General features: G+C 40.9%; 1 protein-coding gene across 1 annotated transcript in view; it reads right to left on the bottom strand.

Moving 5' to 3' along the window:
• LOC311039071 (RPA-related protein RADX-like) overlaps positions 1-16,464 on the bottom strand; it is a gene marked incomplete at its 3' end in the record, with an annotated part of 46,182 nt that extends 29,718 nt beyond the window's left edge. The window contains exons 1-6 of the mRNA XM_084048713.1: positions 16,446-16,464; positions 13,695-13,852; positions 12,254-12,527; positions 11,803-11,938; positions 7,205-7,347; positions 5,702-5,894 (exon numbers count right to left, since the gene is read on the bottom strand). Coding sequence (XP_083904839.1) covers positions 5,702-5,894; positions 7,205-7,347; positions 11,803-11,938; positions 12,254-12,527; positions 13,695-13,852; positions 16,446-16,463 — 922 coding nt within the window. The 5' untranslated portion in view covers position 16,464. The remainder of the gene's footprint in view (positions 1-5,701; positions 5,895-7,204; positions 7,348-11,802; positions 11,939-12,253; positions 12,528-13,694; positions 13,853-16,445) is intronic.
• Positions 16,465-25,288: the final 8,824 nt, after the last annotated feature.

The following is a 25,288-nucleotide window of genomic DNA, read 5'->3' as shown; positions in this document are numbered from 1 at the left end:
GCAATTTATGTTACAGCAGATAATGATAAGAAACTCCAAGACACAGTAAACATACATACACAACACATTATAGACACATAGACATAGACATGATCACAAGATCCAGATAATAATAGCTACGAATAACTACCTCCTCCTGCTGCCATTATTGATGGCACGAATGGAAGCTATTGTTTTTAGTTGCAGGGGTCTTTAACCTTTGGCCGGAAGGCAATAATTCATATTCAGGATCTAGGGGGTGAGAGCTGTCCACTTTAATAGTTGATGCTTTCTTAAGCACCTGATGGTCATGTATATGACAGCTGAATTGTACCCTCACAATCTTCTAGCCCTCCTCACAACCCCGTTAAGGGTATTTTTCCATAACATCACATTTTCGGAGAGCGACAACTGCACGCAGCAAAGCATAAAATGACTTGTCTTAGTTCTACTGGATCTCTTCTCCAGCAGTCCCTCCCTAACATTTTTTTAAAGAAATTGTCAGTATATTTAGTTTTAGTCAGTGGTGAAAGGGTAGCTGAATAACATTTTTCGTCGCAGTTTCAGTCGACACAGGAGTGAAAGCCTGTCAGTGACATAACACAGTGGTTCTCAACCCGTGGGTCATGACCCCCCACATCATTTTGGGGGGGGTCCCCAGATGACAGTAAAGTGACAATTTAAGGACTTATAAGACCTTTTTAATACCTAAAACAAAGAAAAGAAAAGGAAATAAATGCAAAAAGACCAATACTGCATCAAAAGTAATCAACATACTATACTATAAGAACTGGTCAAACATTGGCCAAATTGTCAAAAAATATAAGAAAGAAGAGTTGTTGTGAGCTTGTATCACAATATTTATCTGCGGAATCAAGTCAAACTAAATGTAATGCCTCAACTGCTACAATTCCAAGTGCTTGTCAGGATGGGAGGTCCCCAGTTCAAATATGATTATTATATTATTATAATATTATTATATTATTATAGATTATAACCACTGAGTGAAATATCCTCATTATGTGATGACATAATGCATACAGTATTATTTCCGAAACAGTGGGCTGGGACTCATGTTTGGGTCACGGACCAAGCGAGTACATTTCCTCTTTTTTATTCCCATATATATTGTATAAATATATATTATTTCAAAAGTGAAAAAAAAAATGTCAAGAGAAAAAATCACAATTTTTTCGCGAAGCGGCGTGTTGCAAGCTTGCAGATCTGCTATTTTCACTAGTTTGCGTCCCGGGCAAACGTCTAATTTGTCTTTTGGGTCTCGAGCTAAAAGGTTTGGGAACCAGTGACATAACATACCTACTGAGTGAAATATCTTCAATCTGTGCGATGACATATTGTAACCAGTGTTACTTTCATCGACTAAAACTATGTCGAAAAATGTTCGCCGACTCCCTTTTTTCACTGACAAAAACTAAATAAAAACTAAGCTATGATGACTAAAACTAAGACTAAATATACTGACAATTTCGTCAACAAATAAAAATTAGACTAAAATGTTAGGACTAGTGGAGAAGAGATCCAGTAGAACTAAAAGACGTAAGTAAGTAAGTTTGGTTGCGCTCGGGTGTTGTGCTCTGAAAATAGCAGATCTACAAGCTACGAGCTTGTAGAGCGGCTATTTTCACCATGCAGCCAAGTGTAAAATCTGCCATTACGACGCCATCAAGGCCTGCCAAAATACATTTTAGTCGACAAAATCAACTGTAGATTTAGTCTACAAACGTTTTATGATATTTAGTCGACTAAAACTAGACTAAAACTTTTCAGATGACTAAAATATGACTACACTATGCTTACACTACGCGATAATCGGGCGTACCCTACCTAAGATCGGGGGCGAATCTCGGGCATAAATATCGTCTAGTGTGGGGGTTCAAAGATCCAATCTGAACCCTCCCGAGTTGCTCAAAGGACGGTCGGGGCCGCTCAGGCCATTTTCAAACATGTTTGATATTTTTCTGGATCGTTACTGTATGGAACACCTGCAGCGGGGGTCGGACAGAGAGAAATACGACGCACGCGCGCACACACGTTGTTTATGTAGGATGGACAATCAGGTGCAGCTGCGTTGGATCCATTTTTTATATTAAAATAAATGATTCTAATAATGATTTTATTTTTTTCATTTTACAATATTGAACTGACAGTCCTACATATAGGCTAGTATAGCTATAATGTCCATAGATAATCTATCCCCACCTGAAAGATGCTTATTAAACTTTTATATGACTTGCCTGGTACCATTCCATGCTTCATCTTGTGGTGCCGTTTAAAATTATACTCCTTGGCTTGCTAACACAACAGCTTTGCATTGATGACACCAGGTAAGATAAACACATCGTTTGCTGTCCATATTCATCTTTAAAAATCACACCCTGTGTGAAGGAAGCGGTGCCTTTGGGGCGGGGCTTAACTCATTTCAGTTCGTCCCTATTGGTGGTCTGAGTCCACTTACCAAATTTGTACTTGGTAGCATGCTGCAAACTGGAACAATGGCTGTTTAAAGCCCAGCCAATGGGCAGACAGAGGGGGCGGGGCTTAAGTAATTACAGTTCGTCCCTATTGGTGGTTTTAGTCCATGCGCAAAATTTGTACTCCGTAGCATGCTGCGAACTTGAGTTATGGCTGTTTAAAGGCCAGCCAATGGGAAGACAGAGGGGGCGGGGCTTCAGCAATTCATGCTCGTCCCTATTGGTGGTCTAAGTGCACATATTAAATGTGGACTTGGTGGCATGCTGGAAACTGGAGTTATAGCTGTTTAAAATCCCGTGCTCATCCCGTGCTCATACGGGCGGACGGACATAACATACGCTGGGGGTCCCTGGACAGAGGGGGCGGGGCTTCAGCAATTCATGCGCGTCCCTATTGGTGGTCTAAGTCCACATACTAAATTGGGACTTGGTGGCATGCTGGAGACTGGAGTTAGAGCTGTTTAAAATCCCGTGCTCATACGGCCGGACGGACATAACATACGCTGGGGGTCCCTGGACCCCTCTTTGATAACCAGTGGCACGTGTGGCCAATGAGAGGAGAGATGGCATAGGCAATCTCCAAGTTCGTGTGTGTGTGTGTGTGCGTGTGTGTTTGTATGTGTTTCTTCTTTGCCGTGCTCATCCCGTGCTCATCCGGACGGACGGACGGCCGGACGGACGGACGGACGGACGGACATACGGACAAAGTCAAGTGTAGAGCGGTTGGCACCGCTAAAAACCCTGCTTTTAGCACTGTCACATACATATCCTCTTTATACTTTTGGATAGTGTGTCATTTCTCTTGTTAACTAGTAGCAGATTAATGTTTAGCGATCTCAAGCAGTCTGTCTCTCTGCTGCTGCACAAGTACAGAGCACAATCCATCCAGAAACAAACAATTTATGCTTCGACGTACAACGGTGTTGTGCCCCGAATATATTCAATCTGTGCGGCGGTGTGAGCTGGTAGATCTGCAAAGCGATCCTACGATGAAGCAGGTTGTAGCCTACGTCTGGCAGAAGGGGGGAATAATAATGAGAATAAAAGTAAAATCATTCAAATTATTGAATGATAATAATTATAATGAGGTCGGCTTTGCTACATGGTCAGTCCATAATAACTGTATTACTGTTCACAAATGGAAAGGGGGAAAAACAGCCCGTTTACACATTATTATGCAACCCAATAGCTTACATTTTGATTCATTCTGTGTGAGAGTGTAACAAATGAAGGCCAATATAAGGCGTTCTGTCTTAACCAGTATTGTGCTATTCCAGTAAATGTTTTAACTATCAATTTCTTAAATTAGCCTTTCATTATCTGGCTCGCCATCTAATGCCTCAGAAAAAAAGCCTTTAATGTTGGTGCACCCTTCATAGTTCTTAAATCCATGGATTTTGCAAAATGTTGCAAGGGAAGTCTCTGTGACAGCCAGGATTATTTTTCGCCGCACAATGGTGTCGAGTGGTTAACATTATGCGATTCACAAGACCACAAGTGCCGTGGATCATATGAGACGCGTTGTGAGCTTGTAGATCTGCTCTGACGCAATGCACCGTGTGTGTGTGTGTGTGTGTGTGTGTGTGTGTGTGTGTGTGTGTGTGTGTGTGTGTGTGTGTGTGTGTGTTGCGAGGCGAGGCGCAGCTCAGGAGCGCAGCTGGCTGTCCGAAAAAAACACACTGAATCGATTCTCCACAATCGCCAGTCAGTGTATGGCATGCTCATAAAAAACTTTAAATATGAAAATGTATATGAAAATGTACGGATTTGAATGTGTAACTTTATTCAATATCAAAATAATATAGGCTACTAATATAATATATTATATAGTGTTGTAATATTATTTATTATCGCTGTGTTCGGGCAAGCCCGAGAATCTGGATAGAATCTTGCAGTGTGAGATGCCCCCGATTTTTTCAATCGTGTAGTGTGTGCATGTTTAAGATAATCTGATAAGAGAATCTTGAAAGATTATCTTGTATTGTGTGATGATACCAGATTTCAAAAGATTGCTGTCAAAATTAACACTGGACATAAGTGGCCCTCATTTATCAACGCAGCGTATAAACCAGCGTATATTTTTCCATATATTCGGCCGTACAACAACGTCCCAGTCACATGTATCAAAGGATCCTATACAGCCGATCCTAACGTACATCAGGTCGGAGCTTTGATAAATCTCACGTCTGAAAACGAGCGTCATTTAAATAACACGCCCTTAAATATTCTCAAAACGGCCCGATTTTACGACATGATGAAGAACCAGAATACGACCAATGACATGAAAAGCCAATAGTTTTCCCCCGATCGCCTCGCCACGCACGCACCCGCCCCTCTCTCTCTCTCTCACACACACACACACACACACACACACACACACACACACACACACACACACACACACACACACGCCCGCCCAGCTCATGTAATCCGTACCGTAGAGGTACAATCTTTGTCCAATCACATCGCCATGAATGGAATACGTTCGTATATTAATTTATTTAACCCATACCGAGCAGTGCGCATTTGAGTTACACTAAAATAAAGCCGTCATGTAGGCCTAGGCTATTCCCATTTCCCAGTGAGACTCGGACCGTCGGACGGGCGAGTCCCGTCCCGCGCCGCATTAATGAGAGATAGCCTGGAGAGAACATTAATGAATGAAGGATGGTGTGTGTTGGACCATGGGTTAAATGTCTGATCTCCCGGTGGCCATGAAAATATAACAGCAGCGCCGCTGCACCAGTCTAAACTCCCGTCCCGAGAGTGCCCTCGCAGAAGCGCTGTATATTTTGAAAATAGCAGATCTACAAGCTCACAACGCGTCGCGATGCGACGCTGGCTTGTGAGCTTGTATATCTGCTATTTTCAATGCAGCGAGATCTACAATCTTATCTGAATGACTGTTAAAGCAAAAGCAGTTTGTTTAAATTACTTTATAAAATGTTATATTTTCACAGGGATTATTTATTAGTGTAGATATACATTTAGGAGTGGATTATGTGTCTAGATGCCTGTCAGACAGTCAGACAATGCTGCTCCGCAGGTCTAGAATGGAATAAATGGGCGCAGCCAAAGTCAACAACTGGTCCCGACCAGACGTGAGATTTCAGCCTACGGTAGGATGAAGCCCACGTCAGGATATACTGATAAATGCCGAAAGGTGCGGTGATCTCGCCGTACGCCCATTATTTGGTCTGCACCGCATTGATAAATGAGGGCCAACGTACCTACTGAGTGAAATATCTTCATTCTGTGATGCTGCATCTGAGGCCTGGACCTCTTGGAGTAGCTCTCCTTCAGGGTGTAGCCCTGCAGGTAGAGCACCGTCCCGACACCCAGTCTCTGGTACCACTCTGGACAAAGTTCATTCCACAGAACCAGAGACATTATGCCACTCTGGTCTGCAACCTCAAAGTACGCCTGCAATTCAAACATTCAACAACTTATTTTATTTTGTCACTGACTTATAAAAGGTACAAGCAGCCAAACATGTTGTTGGGACTTGTCCCACATATTGTGCTACCTATAAGGAAGAAGAAAAAAAATGTTAAGCGAGAAAATAAAATGATGAATGACAACAATAAAAAAATTATATATACAGATACTGTATACAGTTATAGGACTATACCCTAATACTTAGGGACTTGTCTTGGTAATATAATATGATATAAAACAATACAATACAAATAAAATAATAATAAAAAAAAACACAAAGTGAAATCCAAATGCTCCATACAACATAGGCCTAATACTGAGTCTTTTGGCAACTGATCACATAAATCGTGGGTCTTCAACAGGGGGTCCAGGGTCCCTAAGCCTAGGGGGTCCACAGAGTTACTACAGGGGGGCAGCCTTCTTTTTTTTTTACATTAACAACATGAACCCTAGCATCCCTACTCTGGTGTGGAACATTAACCAAAAACAGGCGATCTATGTGTGAGCTTGTAGATCGGCTATTTTCCGCAAAGAGGTTTGGTGTAGTTTTTCAAAAATAGCAAGATCTACAAGCTCATAGCGCGGCACTCGGTGCCGCGCTATGAGCTTGTATATCTGCTATTTTTGAATAGCCAAAGGAATAGCCTAAAAACCAGTAAGACTCCCTAATCGGGAGATAAGCGACCGTAGGTCACATGTATACAGAAGAGGGCTGTAACGGCGATTGGTTCCTAGTTGTGTGCGCAATGTATAGTTTTGTTTGGTGGTCTAAATGTGGGGTTAGCTGTGACATGGTGGCGTTTATGTGGGCAGAAAACGTGTGAGTTACGGCATTTTATGTGAGCTGCAGTGGCAGGGGGTCCTCCACTGGGGGCGCCACCACTTTTGCATCCGTTCTGGAGCACCAGGAGTGGGTGGTCCCCGGGAATGCCCCGTGAGCAGCCCCGTTGGGGTGGTCATTTGGCAATTTGTCCACATGTGCTCATTTTTTACACTTGGGGGTCCCCGAGGCCGCTGGGGGTCCCTGGAGCTCCGGGGGTCCTTGGAGGGTGTAGTTTGGCAGGTAAGGAGTGTGTGTGCAAAATCTGGCATGGATCGGGGCAACGGGTGCGGAGATATGAGCAGGGCAAAAGTGTGACGGACGTGTGTGACGGAGTGACGGACGGACAGGACGGACACCTGGAGCAGTTTCTATAGTAAGTGCGACCTACGGTCGCAATTACACACAGATACGTTCCCGGTCTTAAAAGGTTAATGGGTTGAAATGAAATGCTCTTGGATGTTGTGCACCTCACCTGATAAGGGTAAGTGATCTTGTGTCCAGACTTTCCATAGTAGCGCAGTCTGGATTTCTGTAGGATTCTGACGAGAAGAGGAGGTAGTTTGCGCTGGTATCCTGCACAGGACTCTAGCTCACTCACCAGGATGATCTTAGACACTGTTGAAGGAAAATCACAAAAACAAAACACGACAATGAGGATTTCCCCAAAAAAAACACAGTACATCACAGTGGAAGTGCAAAGGTAGGGTAAAGTGATATTTTTTGGTTAGCCCATTAAGGGCGCGCTCCCACCAAAACATGGTTGGCTGCTGTTAAACGCAGGTTGTACGCGGCCGCAGTTTTTTGCAGCCAGCAGATTCTCAAAAACGGGAGTGACCCACCTGTCACTCACTTTCAGGACCCTCCCCGTAGCCCGCAGTTCCTTCTGCCTTGAGCACCATGTTGCTTCCTGAGTCTTGGGACGGTCCGCCTCTGTCCGATTGGACAGAGGGGGAAAAGCAGCTCCTGCCTCCAGCAGTTACGTATATGCTTCAAATGGACAAGTCGTGTAGAGCGGATAAACACAAGGTATTATTATGGGGACATCATTTATAGATATGCTGCTGCCACCACCCTTAAGCCCCTAGATGCCATCTACCACTCTGCACTCAGGTTCATCACAGGTGATCCATACAACACACATCATTGCACTTTATACACTACAGTTGGATGGCCCTCTCTCTCCATGAGACCAGACCATCATTGGTACATATATATTTATAAAGCTCTATTAAATACATCACCAACATATATTTCATCACTGTTAAAACCAAATACTTCCACCCATCACACACGCTCTCAGGAATACATCCCATTACTGGTCCCCAAGGCCAACACCGAGCTAGGCAAAACAGCTTTCAGGTTTAGCGCTCCCTTCACTTGGAACGAATTACAACGCACTTTAAAAATGGATTCCATGGTCTCACTGGATCAATTAAAAAACTTGCTAGCTAATCTTGTTGTTTTAGATTGTCACTGTTTTAATGTCTTTATTACTGTTTTATTCTGGGTTTTTTTCACATACATAACTTGTTTATCCTGTTGTTTTTTATTTATCATTATCATTTACACTGTTGTATATGCTTCTGTAATCTCGGCATCATTGAAAATGAGGGCTCTGCCCTCAATGTATCCCAGAGAAAATAAATAAAGGTTGAATGAAAGGTCTGCGCGACAGGCGGAAAGATGCGCTCTTGCGTGAATCCACACATTTACATTGACAAAGCATTGGCAGATTCCGCCCAAGAGGTAAAATAAAAGTGCGGTGGGACCGCACCCTAACGGTGCGTTTTAAAAGCGGGCAACTCTGGGCGATGCCGGGCGATATCGCCCAAAAAGATAAAGAAAATCCATCTTTCATCGCCCCCCCGCCCACTTCGCCCGATCGCCGGCTCTCATAGACTTTCATTATCTTTTTGGGCGACGTCGCCCAGAGTTGCCCGCTGTTAAAACGCAGGGTAAGACCTGGTTCTAAAACAGTTTTCTGAAAAACTGTCATGAAGAAACCTCTTATCTCCATTCTCCATATTTCAACAACATTGTTTGTGTTGTTTCGTAAATTAACACCCTACTTGATCATACAGCGTCACACAAAAGATTGTGACGCTGTATGAGACATTAGAAGTAGCAGATCCAACTTTGTTTGTTCAGTAACAGTGTTAAATAGCTCTATATTGTGATAGTAATCATTACTATAGAGTGTTTGTTCAGTAACAGTGTTAAATAGCTCTATATTGTGATAGTAATCATTGCTATAGTGTTTGTTCAGTAACAGTGTTAAATAGCTCTATATTGTGATCATAATCATTGCTTGATTGATTGATGTACTTTATTTAGTAAGACATGAGAACAGTACATGACAGTACATAACAGTACATGGAAGTACAAATTCGCAATACAAGGTCTACTAAACTGGATAGCTCAGTTAAGCACGTAGCTTGTTTAAGATGAGATCCCCACGCACACAAATCATGATGACATATAAGAGACAGACAGATATACACACTACTATACAGAATGTCATACAATCAGTTTACAGGTTACTGGTATGAAGAGTGAAAAATATGTACAAGAAAAAAAAAGAGAGAGGGGGGGGGGGGGTAGGTTAGGTTAGGACATGGGGTAGGTTAGGACTTGGACAGGGGCCATTTTTGAATTGCAGCCTCCTGAAGGTGTATCTTTAGGGCATTTTTGAAAGTGAGTAGGGTTTTACACTCCTTTACTCCTTTTGGTAGGGCATTCCACATTTTAGATGAATAGCATGAGAAAGAGTTCATTCCCTTTGTTGTGCCAAATCTGGGTTGAACATGGTTTGTGGAGCTGCCTCTGGTGTTATGATCATGGACTTGATTAACATTTTGGAAGTATTTTGACAAATACAGGGGGATCCCAATGTTGTGGTGTATCTTGAAGACCAGGCCCATAGCAAGTTGCTGTACTCTGTCCTCAACCCTAAGCCATCCAATCCTAGCAAAATGATCAGGGGTTAGATGGGTTTTGTAATTGAGGCCAAGAAGTAGCCTTACAAGTTTGTTTTGGGATGTTTGGAGCCTTGTTTTTAGGGCCTTGGAGGTGTTGCTATAGAGTGTTTGTTCAGTAACAGTGTTAAATAGCTCTATATTGTGATAGTAATCATAACTATAGAGTGTTTGTTCAGTAACAGTGTTAAATAGCTCTATATTGTGATAGTAATCATTGCTATAGAGTGTTTGTTCAGTAACAGTGTTAAATAGCTCTATATTGTGATAGTAATCATTGCTACAGAGTGGTTCAGTAACAGTGTTAAATAGCTCTATATTGTGATCATAATCATTGCTATCCAGTGTTTGTTCAGTAACAGGAGTCTCCATGTCTCTCCACCTCTTTAATAAAACAGAAAATAAATGTTCAGGTGGATTGCCATTCAATCATTAGAAAAGAGTACCTATGTATCAGCTTCAGTTTTATAGAGTTCCACTTCCAATTGTGTCTGCTCATGTCTTTGTGTCATCACATCCAATTGAACTTGTTTATCCTCTATCCTGACCTGTCTGAGTTCTCTCTCCTGATTGGATAAAATTGGTATCCCGACCTGACCATGCATTTTCTGCTTACTAACCCATTTAGGGCAGGAACCCCTATTTGTAACTATACCTTTCAAGACGGAAACCCCATTTGGGGTTGTTGTTGCTATGTTCAGTATATAGCAACATACATTTTTTGAACTTCTTGAATACATATTTAGGACTTAGGTCTTGAACCAAAGTGGGGTGGCGGGAAGTTTTTTTTATTTATTTATAAAGAAAGGTGAAAAAGTGGTGTCATCGACTCGTCGTGACCAGCGTGAAGAGGACGTCAAAGACGACCACTTAACTCCTCATACACACATACAGCTCCGTCTGAGAAGCAGCAGCAACACAGGAAAGACAGCACACGCACATGCCCTTGCAAGGGCTTGTGTGTGTTACCTGTTATCTGTTGTAGCCTGTGTGCCAGCAAACACAATAAGCCCACGAAACGGCATTTGAGTCAACAGACCGTTCAATTTACGGATCGTGATCGCGATGTACGGTAACATTACCGAGCGGGCGGGGCAGTCATGCTCACAGTCACAGAAAACCCGACCAGCAACAGCCGCCCGGGACGGAGAAAAACACATGGTCAGTGGCCAAAGATAAAACCAAGAGCTGTATTAAGAAACTCTGGTGGTTCTGGCAACATATTTTGGCTAAATATGCTTCAGTTTACAAATGTGTGTACAGAAACACTTCCGCCCGAGCCGGAATCAAACCCTGTTCTCCTGCTCAGTCAGCAGACTCAGCTGCCTCAAGAAAACTCAAGTGGGGGGTGAATCGCGACCGCTAAAATATTATTCATTCATTTAATTGATAAGATAGGCCTACAAATCAGCAGGAATCACAGCTTTAATTTCATTTTTTAATAAATATTCATATAAGGCCAGCAATGTATATGCTTTTATTTTAAGATATTCTTTATTTCCACTTTGGAATTGAACTATAAATAAAGTGTGGGGTCGCCAATAAAATTCCCCCATAAAATGGGGTTGTGGAATAAAAGATGTTTGAGAATCCCTGCTCTATAGCAATGATTACTATCACAGTATAGAGCTATTTAACACTGTTACTGAACAAACACTCTATAGCAATGATTACTATCACAATATAGAGCTATTGAACACTGTTACTGAACAAACACTTTATAGTAGTGATTACTATCACAGTACAGTATAGAGCTATTTAACACGGTTACTGAACAAACACTCTATAGCAATGATTACTATCACAATATAGAGCTATTTAACACTGTTACTGAACAAACACTCTATAGCAATGATTACTATCACAATATAGAGCTATTTAACACTGTTACTGAACAAACACTCTATAGTAATGATTACTATCACAATATAGAGCTATTTAACACTGTTACTGAAAAAACACTCTATAGTAATGATTACTATCACAGTATAGAGCTATTGAACACTGTTACTGAGCAAACAAAATACATCCATCCATCCCCCCCTCCCTCCATTCATTCAACCATCCATTCATCCATCCATTCACATCATCTCACCGTCCAGCACCACATCAGAGGGGGGTACGTCATGAGAAGCCCCCCACCACACGCTGCCTTCAGGGTCCTCATCGTTCCACAGAGGGAGGTAGTGCTTCCTGCTCAGCTGAAGGGGCGTGGTGTCATGCTGCAGAGCCTGTCACAGATGACAACCCATTAAAGACCTGAGGCCCATTCTACAAATGCCTTCTAAATCACTAGTTCTCACACTTTCAACATTTGTCAAAAATGGAAAAAAATAGCAGATGTAGAAGCTTGTATATCTGATATTTTTGAATAGCCAACGCTAAAATCTAAAATGACACAGATGCTTTCCTGGTTTTAATGGGTTAAGTTGACCATTATTGTCACACAAATAATTGTGATAATTAACAATATAATTGTGTTGTTGTTGTTCTTTGGGGGGGGGGGGGGGGGCGTCCCCGGGGGGGGCGTCCCCTCTGGCCGCCACCAGAGGCAGGGAGTTCACGTCCGTCACGGTCGGCAGCACAGAAGAAGAAGCGCAGACCGTGACCTTTGTGATGCAGACGTGACCTCGGCCCACTCTCCTCTCGTCGTAGACAAAGCGGCAGTCAGTGACGATGACGTCTGAGCCGCTCCGCAGCGTGTTGCTGTGAACCAGCACGTTCAGGCTGTGATGGAGGAGGCATTTGGTTCGACACGCTCCGTCTGTCAGCGTGATGTCATAGGAGGTGTGGGCGGAGTCAGACTGGTGCTGATGAGGGCTGTCACCATTACAAACATTTAAGTTGATGATTGATTCTCATACAAATGATTGCGATTAAAAGGTAGGGTAAGTGATTTTCTTTGGTTACAATAAGTATTAAATAGCTCTAGATTCTGATAGTACTCATTGATATAGTGTTTGTCAGTAACAGTGTTAAACATCTCTATATTCTGATAGTAATCATTGCTATAGAGTGTTTGTTCAGTAACAGGAGTTTCTCTGTCTCTCCAGCTCTTTATTAAAAAGAAAATGCATTTTCAGGTCAGGATACCAATTTTATCCAATCAGGATAGAGAACTCAGACAGGATACAGATTAAACAAGTGAAACAAGTGATGACACAAATAAATGAGCAGACAAAACTGGAATAAAAAAAAAACGTAAGCTGATAAATGGGTACTCTCTCCTGATTAGCTGACATTTTGTCACTCACTTAAAAATGTATTTTCTGTTGATAAAAGTGCTGTGGAGACATGGACACCTGTTACTGAACAAACACTCTATAGCAATGATTACTATCACAATATAGTGCTTCAACCTTTTAACACATTGGCTGCCATGGACGCAGATCTGCGTTCTTTTGCGCAAAAGACCCGACACTGCCAAGAAGGCAGATCTGCGTTCTTTCAAAAAATAACATTTAAAAAAAAAAAATAATTTGATCCAAAGACCAAGGAGATATGATTTTCCGAAGATTTAGACTCTCATCCACTTCCTTGTAACTTAAAACTTAAAAATTCTGTATCTCGGCTCCTAAGTACTTTTTTTTTCTCATTGAAAAAGTCTGGCAGTCTACTGTAGGAAAAAAAAAAAAAGATGGCAGCCAATGTTAACATAAAACGTTTATTTTCACCAAATAATATCACTTACCCTACCTTTCAATTTGATGTCATTGTGTTTTTGGCATTGAACAAACATTGGAAACAAATTTTGTTTGGCCTTTTTAGGCTTTGTAATTAAATATTGTACAGGGTAGAGGGCTGGCTGCTCTACATGCTTACAACGTGTTGTAAGCTTGTAGAGCAGCTAATTCTGCTTTTTTATTTGAAAATGTATGAACATGTTTCACCATGGAAAAGATTATGACGATTATGCAAAAATGATTGTGATCATCTCAAATACTTGCGATTGGACGATGATGTAATAATTGTGACAGGCCTACTCACTGATGCTGAGGAGGGGACAGGTATCTGTGGAGTCCGATGACAGCCACTGGAACCTGATGGTCTGACTCTGTACTCAGTGACAGAGAACCGCTGGAACCGGAACACAGCCAGCGCTGAAGGAAAGACATGGATGCTGCTGCTGCTGGAGTATCTGGAACCTGGAATGGATTCATGAGTGACTGAGTGACTGATTGAGTGAATGAATTACGTATTTTTTCAAAAGATAGCAGGTCTACAAGCTCACTGAGTGCCGCGCTATGAGCGCTATGAAATTTGTGCAAATCTTTCAATATCTTTGGGTCCGCGGCCAAATACATATATTTTTTGGGGTTCTTGACATGAAAAAGTTGGAGCACCACTGATATAGCAACATACATTTTTAGATATATATTTGGCCGCGGACTCCCATCTCAAAACATTTGGTTCCAGGGACCCCGAGAAGCAAAGATTTGAAAAAATATATATATATTCAAAGATTTGCACAAGTTTTCACGATAAAAAAAAATTAGCAGATCTATAAGCTCATAGCGCGGCACTCGGCTTCATCTCTCTCTCTCAGCTAAGGGGTCCTTGACCTGAAAAACATTATAATACATCAAAAAATATCAATAAACAATATCACATTCACTTCTTGGGAAACAGAAAACAGCACAATTTTTGTTTTGTTTTTTAAATATTGTTATTACCCACAAATGTGTCCAATGATGCTCTCTCTAAATATTTTGCAAGCGCAAATATATTTTATTTCAAAAATCTCTCTGTATCACTTAACTTTATCAAATCTAGGTTTTTACACCTATTAAATATCTTTAGAACACAGCTCATGAACTAATTCTCAACATCATTTATGGCGGTGGTTCTCAAGGTGAGGTTTGGGGACTCCCAGGGGTCCTTGAGGGGGTTCCAGGAGGTCCCCAGCGAAATGATAATTAGAAACCAAATAGACCCTTACAGGTCTGTAACTCCGAGTGTAACAATGGAACCAAATGTACCCTTACAGGTCTGTAACTCTGAGTGTAAAAAAGGAACCAAATGGACCCTTACAGGTCTGTAACTCTGAGTGTAAAAATGGAACCAAATGGACCCTTACAGGTCTGTAACTCTGAGTGTAAAAATGGAACATTTGCACACTCTCAAGAGTTAAATTAATACAGATTTTAAAGTATAAACTGGGGGTCCTTTGTATGGAAATGGTTTAGAATCACTCTTATGGGGGTCCCTGGTGTATCTTTCCAAATGAGGGCCAGCGGGCTAATACGTGTCAATTTGGGGGTCCCGGGTTACTCAAGTACTGTACTTAAGCACAATTTTGAGGTATTTTTACTGTACTGGAGAGGATCTGGATCTCAGAGGAAAATATTGTACTTTTTACTCCACTACAATTATTAGAAAACTTTAGTTACTAGTTACTGTAGATTTCGATTTGTATTACAAAACATACATTAACCACTTTAGCTTTATATATATTTTGGTTATTTGAAAATGGTAGATCTACAAGCTCACAGCTTGTAGATCTGCTATTTTCAAAAGATGTGTATACATATTGAAACTTGAAAATAAAAAGTAAATAAAAGTAAATTACTCTGTCCGGAATTCAAAATCTAAAAGTAAAGGTACAAAAGTGGTATCAAAATGTACTTAAAGTAGCAAAAGTAAAAGTAAGTACTCGTTATGCAGAATGTCCCATTGCACAACTTTTCAAATGTATAAAAACCTTTAGAAAATAGCAGATCTACAAGCTCGCATTGTAGAGCTTGTAGATCTGCTATTTTCAAATGGCCAAAATGTATATAGGGGCTGAAGTGGTTAATGTGTGTTTTGTAATAATAATCAAAAACTATAAAGTAACTAGTAACTAAAGTTTTCAAATAATTGAAGTGGAGTAAAAGTACAATATCTGCCTCTGAGATGTGAAGTAGCTATGGTTTACATGACGCTCGTATGTTATGGTATGACAGTCATGTTTCAGGGCTAGCTGTAGTATACAAATACAACCCTCGTAGACGCATTTATGATTCTGACGTTTTCAATCTACGAGAGTTGTAGGGTTCACCCCCCATGGAGACATGGACTTTCTGCACTATGCCCCTCAGATACTCCAAACATGTACAAATTGAAAATAAAGGTGCTTACCCCAAAGCCCCAAATGTTAACTGTCTCTACGGGGTAGTAGTTTAATGTAATAATCCATATCTTTCAATAAAAAAGTGTTTTAATGCCGTCTGTGGCCGATTCTGTCGTTAGTTCCCAATGGGCGGTAGTGACGGGTAGTGACGGGGCACATCCGGTGAAACCCGGAATTACACTCAATGTAAACAGGAAGTAAACGAGGGTGAAAGAATGGCGTTCGGCCACAGACGGCGTTAAAACACTTATTTATTGAAATATATGGATTATTACATTAAACTACTACCGCGTAGAGACAGTTAACATTTGGGGCTTTGGGGTAAGCACCTTTATTTTCAATTTGTACACGTTTGGAGTGTCTGCGGGCCATAGTGCAAAAAGTCCATGTCTCCATGGGGGATCTACCCTACAACTCTCGTAGATTGAAAACGTCAGAATCATGAATACGTCTACGGGTTGTATTCTACAGCTAGTTTCAGGGCTAAGATGTGGAGTAGAAGTAAAAGTACTGAAAATTGGAAATACTCCAGTAAAGTAAAACATACCCAAAAAAAAGTCAGTACTTGGGTAAATATACTTAGTTACTTTAGGCCACTGTATCTGTAATATCTATAATATTCATACCTGGATCGTTGTGTCCATGTTTTTAACTGTGCGTTATTTAGAAGAATACCGCCCAACTCACTCCAAATCCAACTCACTCCATGAAGACTTAAGAAATATTTGCCCAACTCACTCCAGGGCTCGCCCAACTCACTCCAGGGCTGGGACAACTCCCTCCAGGACCAAAGACCAACTCCCTCCAGGACCATAGCCAACTCACTCCAGGACCAAACCCAACTCACTCCATGCAATGTCACCAGTGTAATATTGGTTCAATGTGTCAGTGGTGTAAAGTAACTAAGTACATTAACTTAAGTACTGTACTTATGTACAATGTTGGGTATTTGTGCGTTATTTGAGTATTCCCAACTTCCAATGGTTTTACCTCTACTCCACTACATATTGGATCCACATATTGTTTTTTTACTCCACTAAATGTATTTGTTTTACTAGTTACTTTGCAGCTATAAATTATAATATTATAGTGTGTGTGTGTGTGTGTGTGTGTGTGTGTGTGTGTGTGTGTGTGTGTGTGTGTGTGTGTGTGTGTGTGTGTGTGTGTGTGTGTGTGTGTGGGGGTTGAATCGGTGGAGACTCTTACATTCTAACCCTAACCCTAACCCTAAACCCTAACCCTAACCTGGGTGGAGGGTGATTATGCGGGTGAACTCAGTGGAGGAGGGCCAAAACCTTAACGAGGAATATAACAACACCTCTTGATTTGACCAACAATAGAATAAGACATCTAACAAACACTGGACTCCAAGTGCCAAAGTGGCCAGCGAGCCCCCCCCGCCCCCCCCCCCCCCCCCCCCCAGAACCATTAAGTTGTTTTGTAGGGACAGTATTTAAAACTTTAACCAAGCCTAAAACAGAATAGAGTTAAAAGTAACAAATTCCTCAATATTGTACTTAATTCCTCAATATTGTACTCAATAATATTTTTTGGAGTGAGTTGGGCAAGTGTGTGGAGTGAGTTGGACAAGTGTGTGGAGTGAGTTGGGCAAGTGTGTGGAGTGAGTTGGGCAAGTGTGTGGAGTGAGATGTCTGGAGTGAGTTGGGCGCGATTTGGAGTGAGTTGGATTTGGAGTGAGTTGGGCGGTTACCATTTAGAATCCTCCCGCTGGTGTGTAGTTGTTGTTGTACAGTCACACACAAACACACGTTCATACAAAGTACACGTTTATAACGTTCATACAACAACAACAACAACAACAACAACAACAACAACAACAAGACACAATAACACTAACTAGTGTGTCTTTGTGTGTTTTCTGTGTGTTTGTACCACAGAGTTATAGGTTTGTAACATCCGCCATAACAACGACGTAAAAATTCACCAAAATGTACTTAATTACAGTACTTGAGTAAATGCACTGTTACTTTACACCACTGCATCTTGTTGTTATAACCAACAGTTCATTTCATACACAATCTATTTACAGTAATGCCACTTGTATGCAAATAACAAATCTGTGTGAGAAACTCAAAATAGCTAGATTAATCAATCAGGAAAAATAAAATAAAAATATAATTATATAAAATATATGTATTTGATATATTTATTTAATTTGATAATGTTGACTCTGACTTTTGTCTTTACTGGCTAAATGCACTCTTTGGCTTCAATAATAATAGTAAGAAAAACATTAGGTATTCATAATTAATTTGATCATTATTCTAGCAAGATTTCATGTACATACATCTAAATGTAGTCATTCCAAACCTTCTTTCATTGTGTTTGAGATTGAAGCCAAGCAGTACATTAAAACTAATTATGACTCAAAAAATAAGAAAGCTGCGATAACTGTCCTTAGTGTTCACTCTGTTTTCTGTTTAACCCTTTATACTTTGGCTTGTATATCTGCTATTCAAAAATAGCAGATATACAAAGCTCATAGCGGGGCACACTATGATCTTGTATATCTGCTATAAATCTTTGTTTCTGGGGGTCCCTGAAACACAATATTTGAGATGGGGGTCCGTGGCCAAATACCTCATTTTGGGGGTATTGTATATTATATGGAATGGTTTGCGCACCATTATGTATATCATTATTTTTTTGATAAATAAAGTTTGGTGGGGGATAAGAAAGTTCCCCTAAAAAAATATTTATTTGACAGCGTATTCTATAACCACTCTGATTATATTCCCTCCCTCAATGCTCCACTGGGAAGCAAAGAACGGTCATCAATGACAGTAAACATATGAACTAGATCATTATTTACTGCCCGCTTCGCTCTCAGAAGGAAAAATTTAGACTCTTCATCGTGGATAGCGAGACCAAATATTTTAGAAACTCATCTCTCAAGTTAAAAACTATAGAAATTATCCCTGAAAGTATAGCCTTTGGAAAGTATAGATTTCCATTGGCATGGTACCACACCACACCACACCACACCGACCACCACAGCAGCGGTTTCCACTACAATGAAGTGGGTAGAGTGGTGTGTAAGTGGTACTAAACTGGTGCCTAAAAAGTACCCAGTCCTGGGTAGGTCTGAGCTAGGCCAAGCTGGGCCACATGCACAGGTGATTTGCATTTGTATACAGGACAGTTGGCCACTCACCTACATTCCATTGTTAGGCAAAAATTTACATTACAAATGAGTGTGAATGACCGGAGTCTGCTACTCATACCTGTGGATTTGAGCAGGGGTACTTTTGTGTAATGGAAACAGTAGATAATTTGAAGCGGTGCGGTTCTGGTCTGGTATATGCTGGACTGGACTGGTCTATAAGCCATAATGGAAAAAGGGCTTAAAGATATAAAGGGTTCAAACGACATATGATCGATGTGAACGTCGCTTGCAGTAGCGGTTGCTACTACTGGTCACTATGAACAGAGAACAGATCAAAGACCATTAGGACGGTTAAATGGCCATTCTTTACAGAACAACACTGAATGTGAAAACATTTACAAATAAACTCTTAAAGTTCAACACTTTATGTTGAACTCTCAAATGTAATAGTACCCACAATTCACTGCGAACAATGACGCAGTTTTCAATCGCTCTACTCACACGCGCGCGCACACACACACACACACACACACACACACACACACACACACACACACACACACACACGCACACACGCGCGGTCACCCCTCCACCCATAGAGTTATTTTAATATATCCCTCCATCTCTCTCATTCCTTCCTTTTATCCATAGTTATAATATATCGCTTTAGTTTTATCTCATCCTGTCGTCTCCGCTCCTTATCCATTACGTTCCTCTAGCCTGGGATCAATACTACTTCCGCTACAGATCCGGTCTGTAGCGGAAATAACTTTACGTCATCAGGCCGCCGGAACCTCCGGTGCGGTGCACCTCCCAAAATGATTACCCTAGTTTAAAATGTGTTAAGTTTGGTATATAGTTTCGTTTCTTTTTAATCTTCTTTTTAATCGTTTGGTATGTCTATATTTTATTCGAACTCGTAGCCTGGCTAAACTATTTGATGTACATTACGTGTGGAACAAAAACAATGCGATGGCAACCAGAACGCGATTGTTTTTTTTTGTTTTTTTCTAAACCAGACCAGATCACACGGGACAGACCTGCTTAGAACGAATACCAGGTTTTCCTCCGTGGTGGAAAGGCTGGTGACGCGAGGTTAACATTCCTCAAGAGATTAGTTGTTCTTCTCCTCGCCTCGCCTCTCCTCTCCTCTCCAACAACAACGAACGAATGGATTTTACACCAGATCTACAAACCAAGCCCCGGCCAGGACACACATTATAGATCAGCGCGGTGAAAACGTTTGAAGTGTGTTTTTTTTTGTAGTTTCTACAAGTTAAAGTGTGTGAGAAGAAGCAGAGTGCTGTGTCATATTCTTATTTTTAACTCTATGGACCGCATGCATACTTTCCTAAATTCCTGCCAAGAAAGACCAACACTACGAGAGAGGTAGGAAGGAGAATGATTCAAGGACGTACTCTGTAGAACTTGCTTATGTTTGTTTGTGTCATGATTGTTTTAAAGGAAACAAAGTAACTTATGCTCAAAGCTGTAGATTAAAGTAAACTTAAGACTGCAAGGAATCAATATAGCTTTTGTTTAAAATTATATTATTACATTATATAAATGTATGTGTTTGTTTGTAAAGTGGAATCACAGGCTACATGGTCTACGTTGCATATTGATTTTTGCCTTGAAGTTTTCATGTAAGGCAGGCGTTGCAACTTTACAGAACAAGGAAGGGACATTTCTATCAGTATGTCCTCTGCAGTGGTGGGAAAAGTGCTCCTTTTTTTTTTACTTTAAGTAAAAGTTAAAGTTTCATTATTACAAGGTAGACATTACCGTTACAAGTAAAAGTCTGGTATTCAGAATTTACTTGAGTAAATGAAAGTACAAAAGTATTGGCATCAAAATATACTTAAAGGTAGGGTAAGTGATATTTTTTGGTTAAAACAAAAAGTATTTTGTTAAAAGGTTAAATCACTATATTCTGATAGTAATCATTGCTTTAGAGTGTTTGTTCAGTAACAGATGTCTCCCTGTCTCTCCAGCTCTTTAATAAACAGATACAGAAAATACATTTTCTGGTAGGTGTCAAAATCTCAGCCAATCAGGAGAAAGTACCCATTTTTAAGCTTCGTTTTTATAGTGTTCCAGTTCCAATTTTGCCTGCTCATTTCTTAGTGTCATTACTTCCAGTTTCACTTGTTTAATCTATATCCTGATTGAGTTCTCTATCCTGATTGGATAAAATTGGAAATTAAACTGAAACTGAAACTAAAATGCATTTTCTGTTTAATAAAGAGCTGGAGAGACAAGGAGACTCCTTTTACTGAACAAACACTTTATAGCAATGAGTACTATCACAATATAGAGCTATTTAACACTTCTTTTAACCAAAGAAAATCACTTACCCTACCTTTAAAGGTACCAAAGTAAAAGTACTCATTATGCAGAATGAATGTCCCATTTGAGGTTTTCAAATGGTAAATAGCTCACAACACTAACACATTGTGAGCTTGTAGATCTGCTATAGTATTTTCACAATATGTATCTGTGGAACCGAGTCAAACTAAATGTAATATGCCTACAATTCCAAGTGCTTATCCGGGTGGGGGGTCCCCAGTTCAAATATGATTATTTTGGGGGGTCATGGCCTGAAAAGTTTAGGAACCCTTGCATTAATGTTTTCATCCACTTTAATGTCATTTCTAATGCAGACATTAATGTGTTTATCACTTCAATGTTGTAATTAGTAATGCATTAATGTATTTATCACTTTAATGTTGTAATTAGTCATGCATTAATGTGTTGGTCACTTTAACATTTCAGCTGGTAAAGGTGGGGCTGACTTTGTGTTTAACCATAATAATATATCATAATTTATCACAACTATAGACGGATTTCCGCGCGACGTCATCACAGAGCAGAATGCGCAATCTGCGCATGCTCGGGGGAAACGAATTGTTGCGCCGTTCACTCTGTTGTTATGTTCGGGAGTTAGATAGCCATAATTCTGCTATTATAGGCATAATAGGCATAATGCTGCTATTATATACAAACAGATCCAACTTCCGACAAATCATTTTTATTGAGTAAACAAGGTATTACAAAATGCATAATTTAATCTACTTTCATTAAACCCGGTGAAGATCATTTCTTTTATGAATGGACATTTGACCAGAGCTGCTGCGGGTAATGGCGCCCTCTATAGGCTTCCCCCAACTCTGCGCGGTCATATCCTCTCATGTTTACTAACAGGAAACCTGTCTATAGATAATGATGTAAATAAAGTAAAGCATTAAAGTGCAGGTAGAACAGGTATGATACACCTCTTCAGACAGGTATGATAGGATTTATCAGCAGTGTCAGAATGTATAAAGAAACAGATGGCATACATACATGTATACATCTATTCCAGTGTTTCTCAAATGTGTTGTTGTCAAGGATCCTCCCAAAAAAAAATTATCTAACGGCAGACCCTCATCTGAAAATATTTAGTTCCAGGGACCTCTGGTGTGGCAGGAGGGCCAGCAGGACCAGGACAAACTCTGTCTTCCCATCATGCACTGGGAGACGCTCAGCCTGCAGAATTGCCAAGTTGAAGAAACAGGAAGAGGAGAAGAAGAAGAACGCCAAGGTCAGGGGTCACTAGCCTCGGAAACCCATCCTTTTTTTTTGTTACAAAAGAAAGGGGTCACTGACGTCATCATGTGTCAGAAATGACATTTTACAACACTCTTATCCAGAGGAACTTACAATAAGCAAGAGAACACATACATAGAAGGCAGAGAGACAGTGTAGTGCCTCAGTAAACTAGGAGGATCCCAGGTAAACCAAGAACCTAGCATCTGTCTAAACAATATAATATCCAAATAATAATGTAATCTGTGCATTTGTAACTATAGGATACCAGGTAAAAAATCTACTTATGATCTGCCTAAACAACATGCTATCTAAATAACATTCTGCACATTTGTAACTATATGATACCATGTAAACAATGAACCTAGCATCAGTCAATCGCAACATCTATGCTAGCTAGTCCATCCTCTGGTCAGTATCCAATACGTTTTCAAAACACATGCAAATGTATACCATTGGCCACAGTTACATGGACCATCATGTATTCATTCAGAATGAATTCATTCCGAATGAACTCATTCTGAATAGAGGAATCTGATCCACTCACCTGTTTACATGGGACCTGAATAAAAGTATTCCTCGTTTACATGACCAAAGCATTCATTTAGAATATAACTTTTGACATGCACAAAGTGGTTCCCGCCTACGCCCGGGCATGGACCAGGGGCCACTACCCGGAGCAGAGCTTCCCCTGGTGGGCATGGGAGGAGGCAATAGCCCCCTTGTGCCTCCGCGGCGGAGGTCTATCGGCCGTAGGCAGGCCCGGAAGCAACGGGCAGCGTTGTATGCGGTGCAAGCCTGTGTTCCTTTGTCATCGCCATTTTAATGCAAAAGTAGCAGATCTACAAGTTCAGACCAGTTTCTTTTTTTAGCCGCCAGCTGAAAGCGCGGCTCTGTATTCACTCTGACTCTGACCCGACAGATGTCCGACATGTATTCAACACTTTTTTTGCTATTGGCTGTCCTGGCTGTCCTTCACTACTTCACAGCCAATGGGGAGACACTACTTTAAAGCCAATGGACGGCCGTCGTTTACAGCACCCGCCTTGGTATGTTGTTAGCTGCTAGCATGGCCTGCTACTTGTATTGTGTAACTGCTGGTTCATAATGCAACCTGATAATAATGTCCAAAGCATGTCTGTGAACGTTTACATCCATTACTGTGTTGGCATTAGTTGGGATTAATGATTATTAGCCAAACCAACTTAATATGAGCCGTTAGCGTGTTGCTAAGCTAACGGACGTTTAGCGTTAGCATGCGGCTAACGTTAATGCTAACGTCGTCACCGTGACTGAACTAACAATGTAAACATCTCATCTACAAACTTTATGAACCTTACTGTGGTTAATGTTATCAGTGCTACCCAAGTAGTCCATTGAAAAGTATTATTTTGGTGTATTTTGTGTATTGTAACTTGGACACTGTAACTTAATGGTAGAGGGGGACGCGTTGTACGTTCAGAATGCCTCATGGGTAATGTAGTCATTTTCTGCTATTTCGGTTCTACTGTGATAGACTGTATTGGGGCAAAAAAAGCCTGCCGCTGGCGGCTATATTATGACTTGTCATATCTTGTTGTATTGGTACCAGACACGGTAAAACGTAGGCTACCCAGCTAGCAAAATATCGCACATTTCTGGCGTGAGGCCGTCCCCACGCCACGCCGACCGGGGCGTCCGCCGGGCGGGACACGCCGCGTCCACTCGGCGTCCTTGATCAGCGTGAGCCGCGCGTCACGCCGAGCCGCTAATCAGCCTCACTCCGGCGGTGAACGCCAACCGTGGCGTTCGTCGATAGCGGCCGGGTAGCGTAGCGCCGTCATATAATATGCTGTATATACCCCCCCCCCCTTTGGGAATCCCCCCTCTTCCCTTTCATCCCCTATATTTAGCGGCCATTGTTACACCCCCCCGCATTTGAGGTTTCTAAACATGTCAAGTAGCAATACAGAATAAGGTCGCCATCACACAGTTCCCCTGTATCTCTAAGTATCTGTCTAAGAACATGACATAATGCAGAAAATACATGGCCTACATGAAATAATGCAGCACAGACATTAACTCCATTGTTATGGTATTTATTAGAAAAGGAAGGCACAGAAATAATAATCCTAAAATACAAATGTATCACTTTAAAATGGCAGACAGTGAGAAAAGTATTCCACATAAAAGTATCAATGCTGTAATAATATGTGTGAAGTCAGACTGGTAATCAATAGCCTACTTAAAGTAACAAAACAAGTAAACATACCCATTGAGCAGAATGTCAAGTAAAAAATGCATAAGAATATTAAAAAATAGGAGATCTATGGTCCATTTGTACACTCAGAGTTGCAGACCTGTAAGGGTCCATTTGGTTTCATCTGTACACAGACTTTCAGACATGTAAAGTCCATTTTGGTTCCATGTGTTACCGCTGTAGTTTGTCCTGGTGTATGTGTTTCTAGTTAACATGCTACTGACTCAGAGCCATATCAAAGCTACTGGACAAAAGTAAACATACCCATTGAGCAGAATGTCAAGTAAAAAATGCATAAGAATATTCAAAAAATAGGAGATCTATGGTCCATTTGTACTCTTGCAGACCTGTAAGGGTCCATTTGGTTCTATCTGTACACAGACGTTCAGACATGTAAAGGTCCATTTTGATTCCATGTGTTACCGCTGTAGTTTGTCCTGCTGTATGTGTTTCTAGTTAACATGCCACAGAGCCATATCAAAGCTACTGGAATGAATACAAAATGGGCCCCTGTT

Source organism: Gymnoscopelus microlampas (assembly GCF_963454915.1).
Source record: "Gymnoscopelus microlampas genome assembly, chromosome: 22".
NCBI lineage: Eukaryota > Metazoa > Chordata > Actinopteri > Myctophiformes > Myctophidae > Gymnoscopelus > Gymnoscopelus microlampas.
Note: the sequence above shows the minus strand (reverse complement) of the source record. Positions and strands in the feature narration are given on the sequence as shown.